General features: G+C 50.0%; 1 protein-coding gene across 1 annotated transcript in view; it reads left to right on the top strand.

Moving 5' to 3' along the window:
* Positions 1–3,846: 3,846 nt before the first annotated feature.
* Positions 3,847–12,958, top strand: part of PYGL (glycogen phosphorylase L) — a 37,125-nt gene continuing 28,013 nt past the window's right edge. The window contains exons 1-3 of the mRNA XM_004436339.3: positions 3,847–4,109; positions 8,741–8,842; positions 11,080–11,158. Of these exons, the coding sequence (XP_004436396.1) occupies positions 3,867–4,109; positions 8,741–8,842; positions 11,080–11,158 (424 nt within the window). The 5' untranslated portion in view covers positions 3,847–3,866. The remainder of the gene's footprint in view (positions 4,110–8,740; positions 8,843–11,079; positions 11,159–12,958) is intronic.

Genomic DNA, 12,958 nt, shown 5'->3' on the forward strand with positions numbered 1-12,958 from the left:
GGGCACTCAGGCACCTCACTCAATATTTAAAACAGCAGAGCCTAGGTGATAACCTCGGTTGACAGCTTCAAACACTAACTACACTGAGTGAAATGTCCTTAAATGCACTCAGCAGGCACAAAGCTCAGCTCGGCTCTCACACCGCCCATCCCAGAGTGCCAGTGACCTGCGGTGGGGCCACCCTGGACCTCTGGACTTCCCTCGATTTCAGACCTGATTAGAAGCAGGTCAAAAGGGCAGAGAACAGTACAAAACAAACCAAGTGGACGGGGTAAGAATCAGCGGAGGCACAGGGAGGATTCGAGGTTACTCACCAGATCCCAAACCCGTGTCAGAAGAGGAAAGCAAGCTGCAAAGATCTGAAAACCTCGCCAGCCGCTTACTTGTTAAGTGATCTTGAGAAAGCGATTTACCTTCCCTGAGCCTCAGTGTCTTCATCTGTAAAGTGAGAAGAAAAACAGAACTTGCCTCACAGAGCTGGTGAGAGGAGTCAGTGAGAGAATGTTACGAGCCCAGTCAGAGCCCATGGAAAGCGTAGCCGCAGTTTCATGCATCTGCAAGTGCCGACACGAAGATCCCCACTCTGAAACACAGGGCTGTTAACCTAGGCCTGTTTATCTAGTATCTTTCTGTGGCGGCCGCCAGAATGGGCGTCCCAGACTTCCAACTGCAGGGGGCATAACAGACCAAGGGCTGTGGATACCCCTGCTGTGTTTGTGCCAAGGCCACCCATCCCGGGAGTGCCCCACCAGTGACCCAGACAGTATGGGGACGCCTCTGACATCCGTGGACTTGGGCTCCACTGCCAGGTGGCCTTGCTGGGTCTTCTGGGGACTGGGGGGCAGTCTGGGGGTGCTCCCTCTGGTTCCTCCCTCCCTCTCTCCTTCCCTGGGCCCGACTTGCTTCAGTCAGATGCTCCCAGGCTAACTTGGCTCCCTCTCCATCTTCTCTGCCCCAGGCATCCGCCCTAATTAAATCCTTGCACTTTTGATCTTGTCTCAGCATCTGCTCCTCTGAAGACCCGGCTAACACACTTTCCCAAGTTCTTTTCCGACAGTGGGCAACTTCTCCTCGTCCTGCGAGGCCCGGACAGCGTGTTCCACTGTTCACAAGTGCATTTCACCCCTGCAGCCCTGGGGATGCAGGTGAGAAACAGGAGTAAGGCAGGTCATTGTTGCCAAGGCTGCTATAAACGATGTGATCAACTCAAGTCTGACTCTTTTCCGGGGAACCACAGTTTTGCTGTTTCTAGTCAGGGAGAGGCTGAAGGAGAGGTTTTTAAAGAGAATAATCTTCTTGGTCCAGTAACTTGACCCCTCTAGGCCTCAGTGTCCTGGACCAGGTGTTAGATTTCAAAGGGATCTGGGAGACCACAAGCTCCGTGTTTCCCAAACGCCATTCACATTTATAGTACACTTTTTGGCCAACCCTGTACCACCCAAACTACACTGTTTCTTTATGTAAATTCACTTTAACTTAAAATTTAAAAGCAATGTTTATATCAGAATGTAACAAGCATCATTTACCATAAAGAGAAGACAATGTTACTAAATTCTACTTAGATGCTAAAACCTGGAGAAGGTGTAGTCTTCACCTGCTTTCTGTTAAAAATACAGATTAACAAGTGTTAGACATGCTAACACCAACTAGGCCTTTCCAGAAAGCCTGAGAGAGAAGTGAAGAGGGACAGCCATCTGACAAGGTGATGTACTGTCACTGCAGACTCATCTGTGGCGCCCCACACCTCCTGGCACCACCTGTCTTCTTCCACATGGGGTTGGATGGTCCCCCAAACTCTACAGTTCTCAGGTTTTCCCCTTTGAGAGACGTCAGCTCGGGGGTGCGGGCTCAATGACGGGATACCGAATCAGGTAAATGGAGCGTTTATTAGTTCATGGTTATCCTGGGTTTCCAACAAGGATTTAGTACGTCTAAGTAGACGGGAGGCTAGGATCCACTTGTTTGAAATTGTCTTAAGCAAAACTAAGAAAGAGCAAGTTTGCCTGTGGTGTCTGCCATCTCTGCCTTTGCACCCTAATTCCTCACCCCACGCCAGATACCCAACATTATGTTGCCTTTTGCTGCTCAGAGCCCTCCCTGGGAGTAAGATCCACTTAGACCTAGCTTCCCTCATCCCTCTGCTCCACCCTATTCCTCCATCCAGCTTTTAGAGGTGATTGAGCTATTTCACACCAACGTGTGAATGACCCGAAACTGGCTTAAAGCTGTGCCCATCCTAGGGGTATTCAAAGCTGATTGAAAAAACACATTTTTTCTTATCCAATTTTTCAAGAGACGCTCCCTCTCAGCCTCCCCTCAAACTTGACCACACAGGCCTGGTTACGTTCAAGACTGATCATTTTGACGTGGTTCCACTCTCCCTCTTAACTCAGGGTATTTCTGGCCTCATCCAGATGGCCCAGCGTCATCCTCGTGTCCCCTGTAAATGCTTTCCCATCCAGGTCACCGGTATTGCATGAGGTCCAGCGCAGTCTCAGCTCTGCCCCAAACGCCTGGGGTCTAAACTCGGAAGCTGGGAGGACAAGGGGTCTGGATACTTTGCCAGATCTGTGAGATCTGAACTTTCATTTTCATGGTGGGGGTGGCATTTAGCCTGAGTCAAACAATCCCACCCCCCACCAATGCATCAACTCAAAGTAATCAGCTTTGGTTTATTATTAAAAGTAAAATCAATCAGTTGTACTAAGGTTTTTTTGGAAAACTCAGTTCTGGCAATGGACTGTGTCTACAGTAACAGATTAATATGTACTAGTCATTGAAGAAGAAAAGGGCTCTGGATCCTCACATACCACGTGCTTGCCTTCGCCAAGCTTTAAACACACACGTTCAGTGAATACCACCCGAGCTGGAGGGGAAGGTGCACAGACCAGGCTGCACTGGGGACTCAGCGGACTGCTCTGTTTCACGTAAACAAGGCTTGGCTGGGCCCCTCATCCCTTCGTTTCGCACGTACTCTTCTCTCTTCTGTCTCCCCTCTCCGCCCCTTCAGTTGAAAAGTGATTCAAGGTACAAGCTCCTGCCAGCTACTCGAGCCCGAGGTTCGGCTCAGGACTTCCGGTTCTTACCAACTGTCTCTACAACGAGCAGAAGGGGCTTCGGACAGAGCGAGCACGGGTCTGAGGAGTCAGGGATCCCTGAGTCCCCCCAAAATAAATGAAAGCACAGGGGGGCGCGGGGGATCCCTTTCTGAGGTCTGGGATCCAAGACGGGGCGATGCCACCGACGGACAAGGGGTGTGACAACTGGAGTGGGAGCGCGCCGACCCTCCGGGATCCTCCCGCAGCTCACGGTGGACCCCCTTCCCGGTGCGAAATAGTAACAACGAGAGGGACACGGCGAATAAACGCCTGCAGAACACAAGATTGCCAGCGTCGTGCTTGTCCACACAGGTGGCCTCCTGTCTCCAAGAATCCAGGGCGGGAGGCAGGACCGAGGCTGCTCCAGGTTCCGCGGATCCGAAGAGCGTTCCGAGGCTCGGTGACCTGCGGAGGGCCGCCTGCAACCGCCCGGAGGGTCATGCGCGTCCCTCGCTGACCACCTGCGGCCCCCGCCGCCCCCACCCCCGCGCCCTCCGCCGCTGTCCACCCCGCGCCCCCGGCCGTCCACTCCCGCGCCCCTCGTCGTCCACCTCCTGTGCCCCCCGCCGTCCACCCCCGCGCCCCCTGCAGTCCACCTGCGCCCCCCGCCGTGCACCACCCGCCGTGCACCTCCCGCGCCCCGAGACTGAGGGCCGGGCCACAGGGCGGGCGGGGCGGGGCCGAGGGGCGGACCCCGGACTCTCCTCCGCCTCAAAACCGGCGCCGTCCTCCCGCCCCGTCCAGTCCCGCTCGCCCGCCGCCGCCGCGATGGCCAAGCCGCTGACGGACCAGGAGAAGCGGCGGCAGATCAGCATCCGCGGCATCGTGGGCGTGGAGAACGTGGCCGAGCTCAAGAAGAGCTTCAACCGGCACCTGCACTTCACGCTGGTCAAGGACCGCAACGTGGCCACGCCCCGCGACTACTACTTCGCGCTGGCGCACACGGTGCGCGACCACCTGGTGGGCCGCTGGATCCGCACGCAGCAGCACTACTACGAGCGGTGCCCCAAGGTGAGGCCGGGCGGGGGACCCCCCCTTCCCGTCCTCGCCCCCGGGACCCCGCCCTGTCCTCTCCCCGGGGACCCCCGTCCTTGCCCCCGGGACCCCGCCCCGGGGACCCCCGTCCTCGCCCCCGGGACCGCTGTCCTCGCCCCTGGGACCCCGCCCTGTCCTCGCCCCCGGGACCGCCGTCCTCGCCCCCGGGACCCCCGTCCTCGCCCCCGGGACCGCCGTCCTCGCCTCGGCGCCACGCCCCACCCAAACCCCTGTGGCCCCCGGGCCTCCTCGCCGTCCTCGGGTCTCACGGACTTGGAGCATCCGCCCCGCACTGACGAGGGGTCGGCGCGCCCCGTGCTCCCGGGCGCGGGTCTCGGCCCCGCGTCGGCCCGAACGAGACGGACAAATGCCCCGCCCCGGAGAACTTCATGTTTAGAGAGGGAGACAAATATAGAGAGTCCGCCAAAGGGTAGTGAGAGCTGGGGGGAGGGTGGGGGGCACAAGAGGACCTGGAGGAAGGCGCCCCACTGCTCTGGGGGACGCGTGGATGACCCGGAGTCCCGGCTTCTGTGGGGACTGCCTGAGTGGAGTGCAAAGGGAGGGACAGAGGTCCTCCCCAGTTCCGCTGAGTGGGGTGCAAAGGGAGGCGCAGAGCCCCCCCCCAGTTCCTCTGAGCGGGGTGCAGAGGGAGGGGCAGAGGTCCCCCCAGTTCCGCTCATTGGGGTGCAGAGGGAGGGGCAGAGGTCCCCCCCAGTTCCTCTGAGTAGGGTGCAGAGGGAGGGGCAGGACCCCCGCCCCGTTCCGCTGAGCGGGGTGAGGAGCTCCCGGACTTCCTGGATCCCTGCGGGGTGGAGGCCGTGGGCCGGACTCTCAGACCTGCCCCAGAGCTGCGCAGGGAGGCTGCGCACAGACCACCCCTGGCCGCTGCGCGGGCTGGCGTGGAGCGCTCCTTAGGTGCTTTCGGGCGCGGGGAGACACTGTCCCGCCCGGCCAGTCTGGGAAGGTGGGGCGGGGAGGATGGAGGAGGAGCGCAGGGAGGGGACTGTGTGGTGCAGAGTCGGGGGCAGCAGCTCTGGGCGCCGCGGGGAGCGGGAGCGAGTCTGCGCAGGGAGAGGAAGCTGGAGGAGCTGGTCGGACTCACACTGGAAGGGAGAGAGAGGGTGCATCCTGGAGGCAGTGGAAATGCGTGTAAACACGTATGAGGAATTTTTTAAATATGTAAAAGCATGAAGAAGAAAAGAATAGTCCACAATCCTAGTGCCCAAGGAACCCCTGAACACAAGAAAGTGAATTCTCCTGGTAAGGAGATGCAGCTGTGACTAAGCTTTCACGGGGAAAGGAACTTCCTCACGCCGGAGGGCGGGGCCTCTGCCCAAAGGCGGCAACGGCTGCAATCCACCCTTAGAGAACACTGGCTGTCCACGTACGCACTGTCTCTTTTATTTGTATGGAGCGGACGCTACAAAGCACACCATACTGCCCCTGAATTACTGTTTACGTTTTTACGCCTGCGAGTGAGATGATGAGCCGTGTTTTAGAACCTCCCCCTCCCCCATAGCATTGAGCATCATAGAACCCACTCACCCACCGTGTGTTACTCCTCCAGAGGCTTATCTGGTACTTTGTGGTTTTCCTGGTTCACCGGGCTCTTCTTTCCTACTTGAGTGCAGCCACGTATCCCGACAGTGATGCACTGCGGATGCAACTGTGAACAAGATTATTCCACACGTGTCGATGAAGTATCCACTCTGTGACAGTCGTTCACCTAGACAGGAGGTCCCTGCCCTCAGGAGCAGAGAGTGGAGCTGTGGGTGTGTGCAAGCTCCTCTCCCGCCTCCTCTGCTCTGCAGTAACTGCAGATGAACCCCAGATCTGGATCTCTAGTCTGCATTCTTTTTCAGACTCCATTCCTGGGTCTCTAAGTGCTTGGTGAACAGATCCCCTCCTGTTTCCTCAAACTCAAGTCATTGTCCCTCCCAATCCTGCCCCATCTTCTGTGTTTCTAGTGTTACTGGCCTTGCCATCCTGATGGTCACCCAGACACAGAACTTCAGTCTCACAGTTCATTTCCTCCCATAATCCCTGTTCAACAAGTTGCCAAGTTCTGCCAATTCCTGCACGTTCTGGTGAAATAACCCAGTCTCTCCCATTCCCACCTCTCTGCCTAAATTGACACCCTGGCTGCTGGTCTGTGAAGTAGACTTGTAAGTGGTTACCTTGCTGCCCAGAAGTGGCAGCGTGTGGCTGGATGTGGCTAGCAGACATATTTGGTTTGGCCAGCGAGGAGTCTTCAAGCAGTTTCGTTTCCAGTGCCTTCGGGCAGGCTGTGTGCCCTCCATTCTTGGCCCAATCTCCACTGTATTATGTGACCTCCCTTCCATTTTTATTTTCTCTGCCTGGCTCCTGAAGGCATCTGAGTTTGCAATCCCATCTCATTTTGTGCATTGCAGTCCAATTAAGCTTCCTCAGGCAACACATCTGCCCCCTGCTCAGCTGTCATTGCTCCCACTGCCTGCCACAGCCCTTACTCAAGCATTTAAGGCCCCTCTCAGCCCAGGTGGACCTGTCCCTTCCATCTGCTCTCCAACTTCCTTCCTGGGCTTACCGTGCTCTCCCACCAAACCAATTTGCTGTCCCCATCCATGCCCTGTACTCCCCACTTTGGGGCCTCTGCCCTCATTGGACCCTTCATGTGGAATGCCCCTCCCCCCAGCTGTTTCTACACACACTTCTGGCCCATCCTGCAAGTTGCAGTGGTCTTCCCAGAACTACCCAGGTCCTCTGATTACTGCTAGGAATAACATTAAAATTATTTTAAAATGTTGGTTATTGTTATATCTTTATTTTATCTTTATAAGTCCTTTGAAAATGTCCAGTTTTTGAAAAATATACATAAAATATTAGTAATAGTGCATGCTTATAATTTGTAAGGTATTTTGAAGAAGCTCAAATATTTTACTACCAGGAGTATATAATAAATGTTTAGAGACCACTAACTAAGAGGATGAGAGATATCTATTTTTCAAGGTCTTATATATCCCAAAATATAAAGTGAGGTCCCCCCTAAAAAATAACTTATCAGAAAATAGGAAATCACCTTAAATTCACATCCTAGTAAAGCCTGTCATGTAATGAGGTGCTCTCTCCATTACTTTATTTAGAGCAACAACATTTTTAGGAAGACTTTGAAGTGTCTTAAATTGTCTTAAGTCCATGCTAATTAGGAATGGTTAAAGGGGAGGAAGAAATTTAACACAGATATAGTCATTGTTTCTGAGGGCATGACCTCACAGTGCAAGTGTTGGATATATATATGGTGCCCTGATGTTATGCAGACGAGCATTTGTGGCTTGAGATGCTCTTTCCTGTGATGCAGGGGCCTCATGTACAGGGGCACCAGCCATGGGGGTGAGTGGTGCCATGCACTCCTTGGCCTGTGTCTGCCACAGGAAAGATGCCTTTTCCCAGCTCACACAAAGGCATCTAATAAGCTGATGAGGGCTCTAATGACAGCATTATAGATATTCAAACAACTTGGATAGAAATAGTGACGATGTGCTCTGGAAAATGCTGTTGGATGACCCACTAAGATACAGATGTTGACTATCCGTGTGAAGACTTAGAAATCAATTGTTTCATAAAATGCACGTGGGAAAAAGTGAAATTCTAAATTGACATTTTCATATAATATTTTAATTTAAATATATGTGTAACTAATGAGATAAATATTACACTAGGCATTGGTTATATTGAACTGTAGTCATAATTTTTTATATTTTCAGGTTGACCAAATGCTTTTCTTTTTGTTGTTTTGTGTTTGGTGGAAAAGAAGGGACTGATACGCAGAGTAAGATACTGTAAAAGCAGATGAAGAAGTTACTCACTGATCCATTTCTTTTTTTTTTAAGTAGTAAACTGCACTTGTATTTTAAAAGATTTTAGGCAAGTCTGACCTCTGCACCATTCACCTTCAACTCTGATCAGACTTACCTGGCTTTTACTATGTCAAGGGCAAACAGTTTCTAAATTGATAAATTTCCCATTTCACCAAGAACAAACACCAATAAACCTGAGGAAGTTTTTTGTTATAGCCAGCTCATAGACTTTCTGGAGTAATTTTAATTTCAAAGTAAGTAATTGAGGTCTTGCTTGCAGCAGTCAGTCAGGAAGGAATACTTGCTAGCCATCCGGGGTCTCTCGGAGGAGTTCGTCTTTGTTTCCTGGGTGACTTGAGATGGTCACAGCCAATCCCACCTGACTCGAACGCTGTAATTATTCTACAACGAATCATGGGCTGTGTCAGTTTAACTGTCTTTGTCCAAAACATGCTTAATTCATGAGTCTCATGAATGGGAAGAAAAAAAAACATAAAACATTGAAACTCATTAGTTGGATCAGTTTGCTTTGTTCCCACCTGGGGGATAAAAGACACTGAACTGCTTTGCCAAAAATAGTGTATAAAATGGTTTTCCCGAAGCTGGTTGTCAGTGATGCTTTTATTTAGCCCCTTGCACGTCTGTAGGGGTCTGGCCTGAACCTGTGTAAAGTCGTCCTGCCTGTCTGTCTCCTGTTGCTCACCTTGGGTTTTGACTTTACAGGTAAGCTTGGCCTCGTAGTGTGAACAGGACCTCTTTTCTTTTTTTCAGAGGGTGTATTACCTCTCTTTGGAATTTTACATGGGCCGAACGCTACAGAACACTATGATCAACCTTGGCCTGCAGAATGCCTGTGACGAGGCCATTTACCAGGTACCTCATCTCTGTATTTCTCTCATCCTCTCCCTTGAAACTTCAAGTTCAAGTCAGGAACCTTGGAGATGTAGCACCAAAAAAAAAAAAAAAGGTGAAAGATTGCTTGTGTAGACATGGCTATTAGACTGTTAGAAATATAAACTCCTGGTGCCCTCTGGTTCAAGAGAAACTAAGTTAGAGAACTAGTTTTGCCTCATGAGAATTTTCTTTTGCAGTCGAAGATTTGACAGCATTCTCCAGCAAATTGTGTTTTAGAAATTGGCATCTGAACAAGCCTTTTTAAAGGACTTGAGTCCCTGCTATCAGAAGCACAAGCTTTACCTTGGGCTCCTATTACTTAAAAAAAAATGATCAAAGTTTGACTGTTGTTCATATATCAAGGCAATATGTGAAAAAATAAGCTTTTGAAATTCTGTCATCATACTCTCTATTGCTTAATGAGATGTAAAATACACTTCCTCCTTCAGTGAGGAGCCTGAGGTCTTAAACCTAAGATGCTAATTTGTTTGTATGAACATTTTTGACTGTTTCTCCCCTGAGCCTCAGGGATCTCATACCTGTGTTTGAAAGGAGGCCTGTGTGTTTGCAAAGACATTGCACACGTGAGACTGTTCACGCTGCTCCTTTTCCTGGGCGTGGAATCGTGCCCTCCTGAGGCCAGCTGCTTGTCACTAGGGCTGGTCCCCTTCACGTGGGCTATTTCCTCAGGTGCAGCATTTCCTGTGAGAGAACCTTTCAGTTCTACTCCACTCCCCTTTTCTTTGCTTCCCCTGAAATCAGCTGAAGATAATACACCTCTCAGACTAGCATGTCACCGGGGGGATGAAGTAACCCATGTCTGCATGCCCAAGGTTTATACCCTACTCCAGACTTACGTTTTTAGAATTTAAAGGAATCCTGAGTATTGGCATTAGCAGTCGCCTGGCACAAGGACCCCAGTGAATGCTGGTCACCAGGGAGCAAATCCAAAAGCCCCTCAACCACGAACAGAAGCAAACTCTGAACTCGTAGAAGACTGAATTGTTGAGACTTGTGTGAGAACGCAGCCTTTGGTGTAAGGGGAGGATCCAAATGGGTGGCTCCATGGAGACTGGGGCATCTGCTCCAAGCACAGTTATGTCTTATGCGCATCTTTTTAAATGTGTGAATTATTTTTCCATTTTAAATACTATCTAATGTCATAGATTGCATCACTTTCAGGTAAGAATGCAGTCATTTTCACAACAGACCATCGTTAGCTGAGCATGGGTAGATCATTACCTAGTCAGCGTGGGACAGGTCATTTAATCTATCTGCCATCAATCTCCTCATTTTAAGATAAGCAGTCCAAAGTGATCTCCAGGGCTGCAGAATTCTGACGTGGGTCCACACTCGTGCTAGTGACCTCTGGCTAAGCAGGTCCCAGCTCTTTGGGGCAGGGAGCTGGGCAACAGCCAGTTCCATCCATCCCCAAGTTCACAGATGCTCCCTGGCCTCCCACAGCCTCTTATCCAACCCAGGGAGAAGTAGAGGATTTTAGCCCCATCCAGCTGGACCACAGGGCTGAGATTTTCCCGACTGCTGTCTGGCCCCAGGCCCCTGGGCAGTGACTCACTAACTGGCTTTGGGTTAACAACCGTTGACCCTACTGAGTAAATATGTTGTGGTCGTGAAAAGATGAACTTTAGTCCGTCCCGGAAAGTCTGACCTCATACCTTTTGATAATTCTCAAAATCAATTCGGCTCAGTTAGCGTCAACTTGGTCCTGGACTATTTCTGAGGTTTTACCCAAATAGCACAAAAAACAATTTTAAGAAGTAGTAATAGCGAACGTTTATTGAGGACTATCAGCCCAGGAATAATTCTAAATGCTTGTTTCCGTAATCGCACTTGATCACAACAGCCCTAAACAAAGTAGTTGCTGTTATCCTCATTGTTTAAATAGGAGAAGAGAGGGGTAGAGAGATTTACGCCTTGCCCGGGGTCAGATAGCTAAGAAGTGACAGAGTCAGGAATGGACACCTAGAGCCCTCGCTCTTCTCCAAGCTGCTGCTCTGCCATCTTGCACAGTTTGTGTCTACAGAGGGCAGTGTCTGCAGTGGGCATCCGAGGCCAGACTAGCTGCAGGGAGCTGCCAGGATTGGGTTGTGCGCAGGGGCACCTGGATGCCCGACCCAAGCTGTAGGCAATGACTGTTGTCTCTGAAGCGGCCTGCGTTTATATCCACATCCATGTCGCTCTTCTTTCATCACCAGCTCGGACTGGATATAGAGGAGTTAGAAGAAATTGAAGAAGACGCTGGGCTTGGCAACGGTGGTCTTGGGAGGCTTGCTGGTAAGTGACATTGTGAGTGTGTTATGGTGTCTGGCCGATTGGTGCCTTCTCAGATTCCATGCACGACCAAGCTTAGAAGAACCAGGCAGGCTTTTTGGAGAAGTGCAAGGCATGACCTGGTGTAGATCTATTTGTTTTTGAGTTTGCCCTGTGGTTTGAGCAGCTCTAGACATACAATAGAGAAGGGAACTTGAACAAAAGAGACATTGCCTAAAACCCTCGGAGACATTGCTTAAAGAGACATTGCCTAAAACTCTTGGAGACATTGCTTAAAACCCCAAAGTTAACCAGATCCTTCCTGTGCACTCAAGGGTTTCCAAAGTGGCCCCTTCACTTCACTGTTACCTGGTCACAGCTGCTCTGTGCACAATCTTGTGTGTACGATCTAAGTTGTTTAACCATTGTGTTGTCTTGTGCACTTGACAGTTTGCTTTTTGATTGACTAGTTGGCAATGACACACTTGTTGTATCACTGGTATGTTTAGGTAATTAATATCCTTTTTTGTATGGATGCAATTTGAGTTCTTTGCTTTATCCAGGAAATGATTTTTCAACAAATATAGAGGAAAACATTAAAAATATAATACCAACTCCATTAAATTAAAAATATGCATCCCCATGACCAAGCAATTCTGCTTCCTGAAATCTACCCCAAAGAAATACTCAAACATGTGCACAAGGAGGCGTGTGAAAAAAATTGTTACAGTATTGTTTGTTAAAGCAAAATATTAGAAATAACCTAATGTCCATTGACAAGAGAATAGGTAAGTGACCAGGGAACATCCATGTTACAGAATAATATGCGACAGCCTAAAAGAATGAAATTGATCAATATGTACTTCCCTGGATAGACCTCCAAGGGGAAAAAAAAAAAACAAGTCACATTCAGAGCCACACAGTGTGATATTATTTATGTTTTTAAAAAATTAAATATTTTCTGTAAGTATGTGTGTAAATCCATAGGAAAAAAAGTCTAGAATTTGGCATACTAAACTGCTCCCTGTTATCCTCCTTAGACGGGAGTGCAGACCTGGGGGTGGCGATGAAGTGGAGGCTAGCCCTGTCTGTAACATTTTAATGTTTTTACAAGGAGTGTGAAATTTAAATAATAATAAAAATGTACCACCATACATGTATCTATCAGATTGTACTCTATGAAAAATATCTGTTCTCTTTTAGAAGTGATTCCAAAATCTCTAAATTTTACACACACTCTCAAGTTACTAGCAATCCATTTCCGTGTGTTTCATATTATTTAATTCCTAGATTATTAGTTGCATTGTGCTTTAACATTGTGATTAGTACTAGAAAACACTGCTCTGGGGTACTGGCCACCTTGTGAAGTCAATCATCGGGCGGTTTAGTAAGCTTTCCATGGGGCTGCGGGGAGACCAGAAGAACCAATGACATGCCCGTCTGAGAATGACAAGCCAGCCTGCCTTCCTTTTACATGAAGCCCCAGACCTTCAGTACTTGTTGGCTGGGTAAATCTGGCTCTGTGCCTGATGTTAATGACCTCACTCCTTCAGTTGGCTGATAAGAACGAAGTGGCGACTGAGGCTGAGTAATTCTCGTTAGATGACCTCATCTCTTACCTGACTTAGAAGGTTGGGACCCCATTCTGGTCAGGCTCTGAGGATAATTTGATTAGGACCCAGGAAAAGACCCGTAGCCATGGCTCTAAGAGAGCAGGAATCGGAGGGAGCCAGGCCTCATGGCACAGGACTGGAAGACCACTGAGGTGTTACGGTGACTTGAAGGCCTCGGCCACTGGCCTTTGTGATCTCCCCGTTCAGGCTC

Source organism: Ceratotherium simum, chromosome 3, assembly GCF_057802395.1.
Source record: "Ceratotherium simum simum isolate JZ-2026a chromosome 3, ASM5780239v1, whole genome shotgun sequence".
Classification (NCBI taxonomy): domain Eukaryota; kingdom Metazoa; phylum Chordata; class Mammalia; order Perissodactyla; family Rhinocerotidae; genus Ceratotherium; species Ceratotherium simum.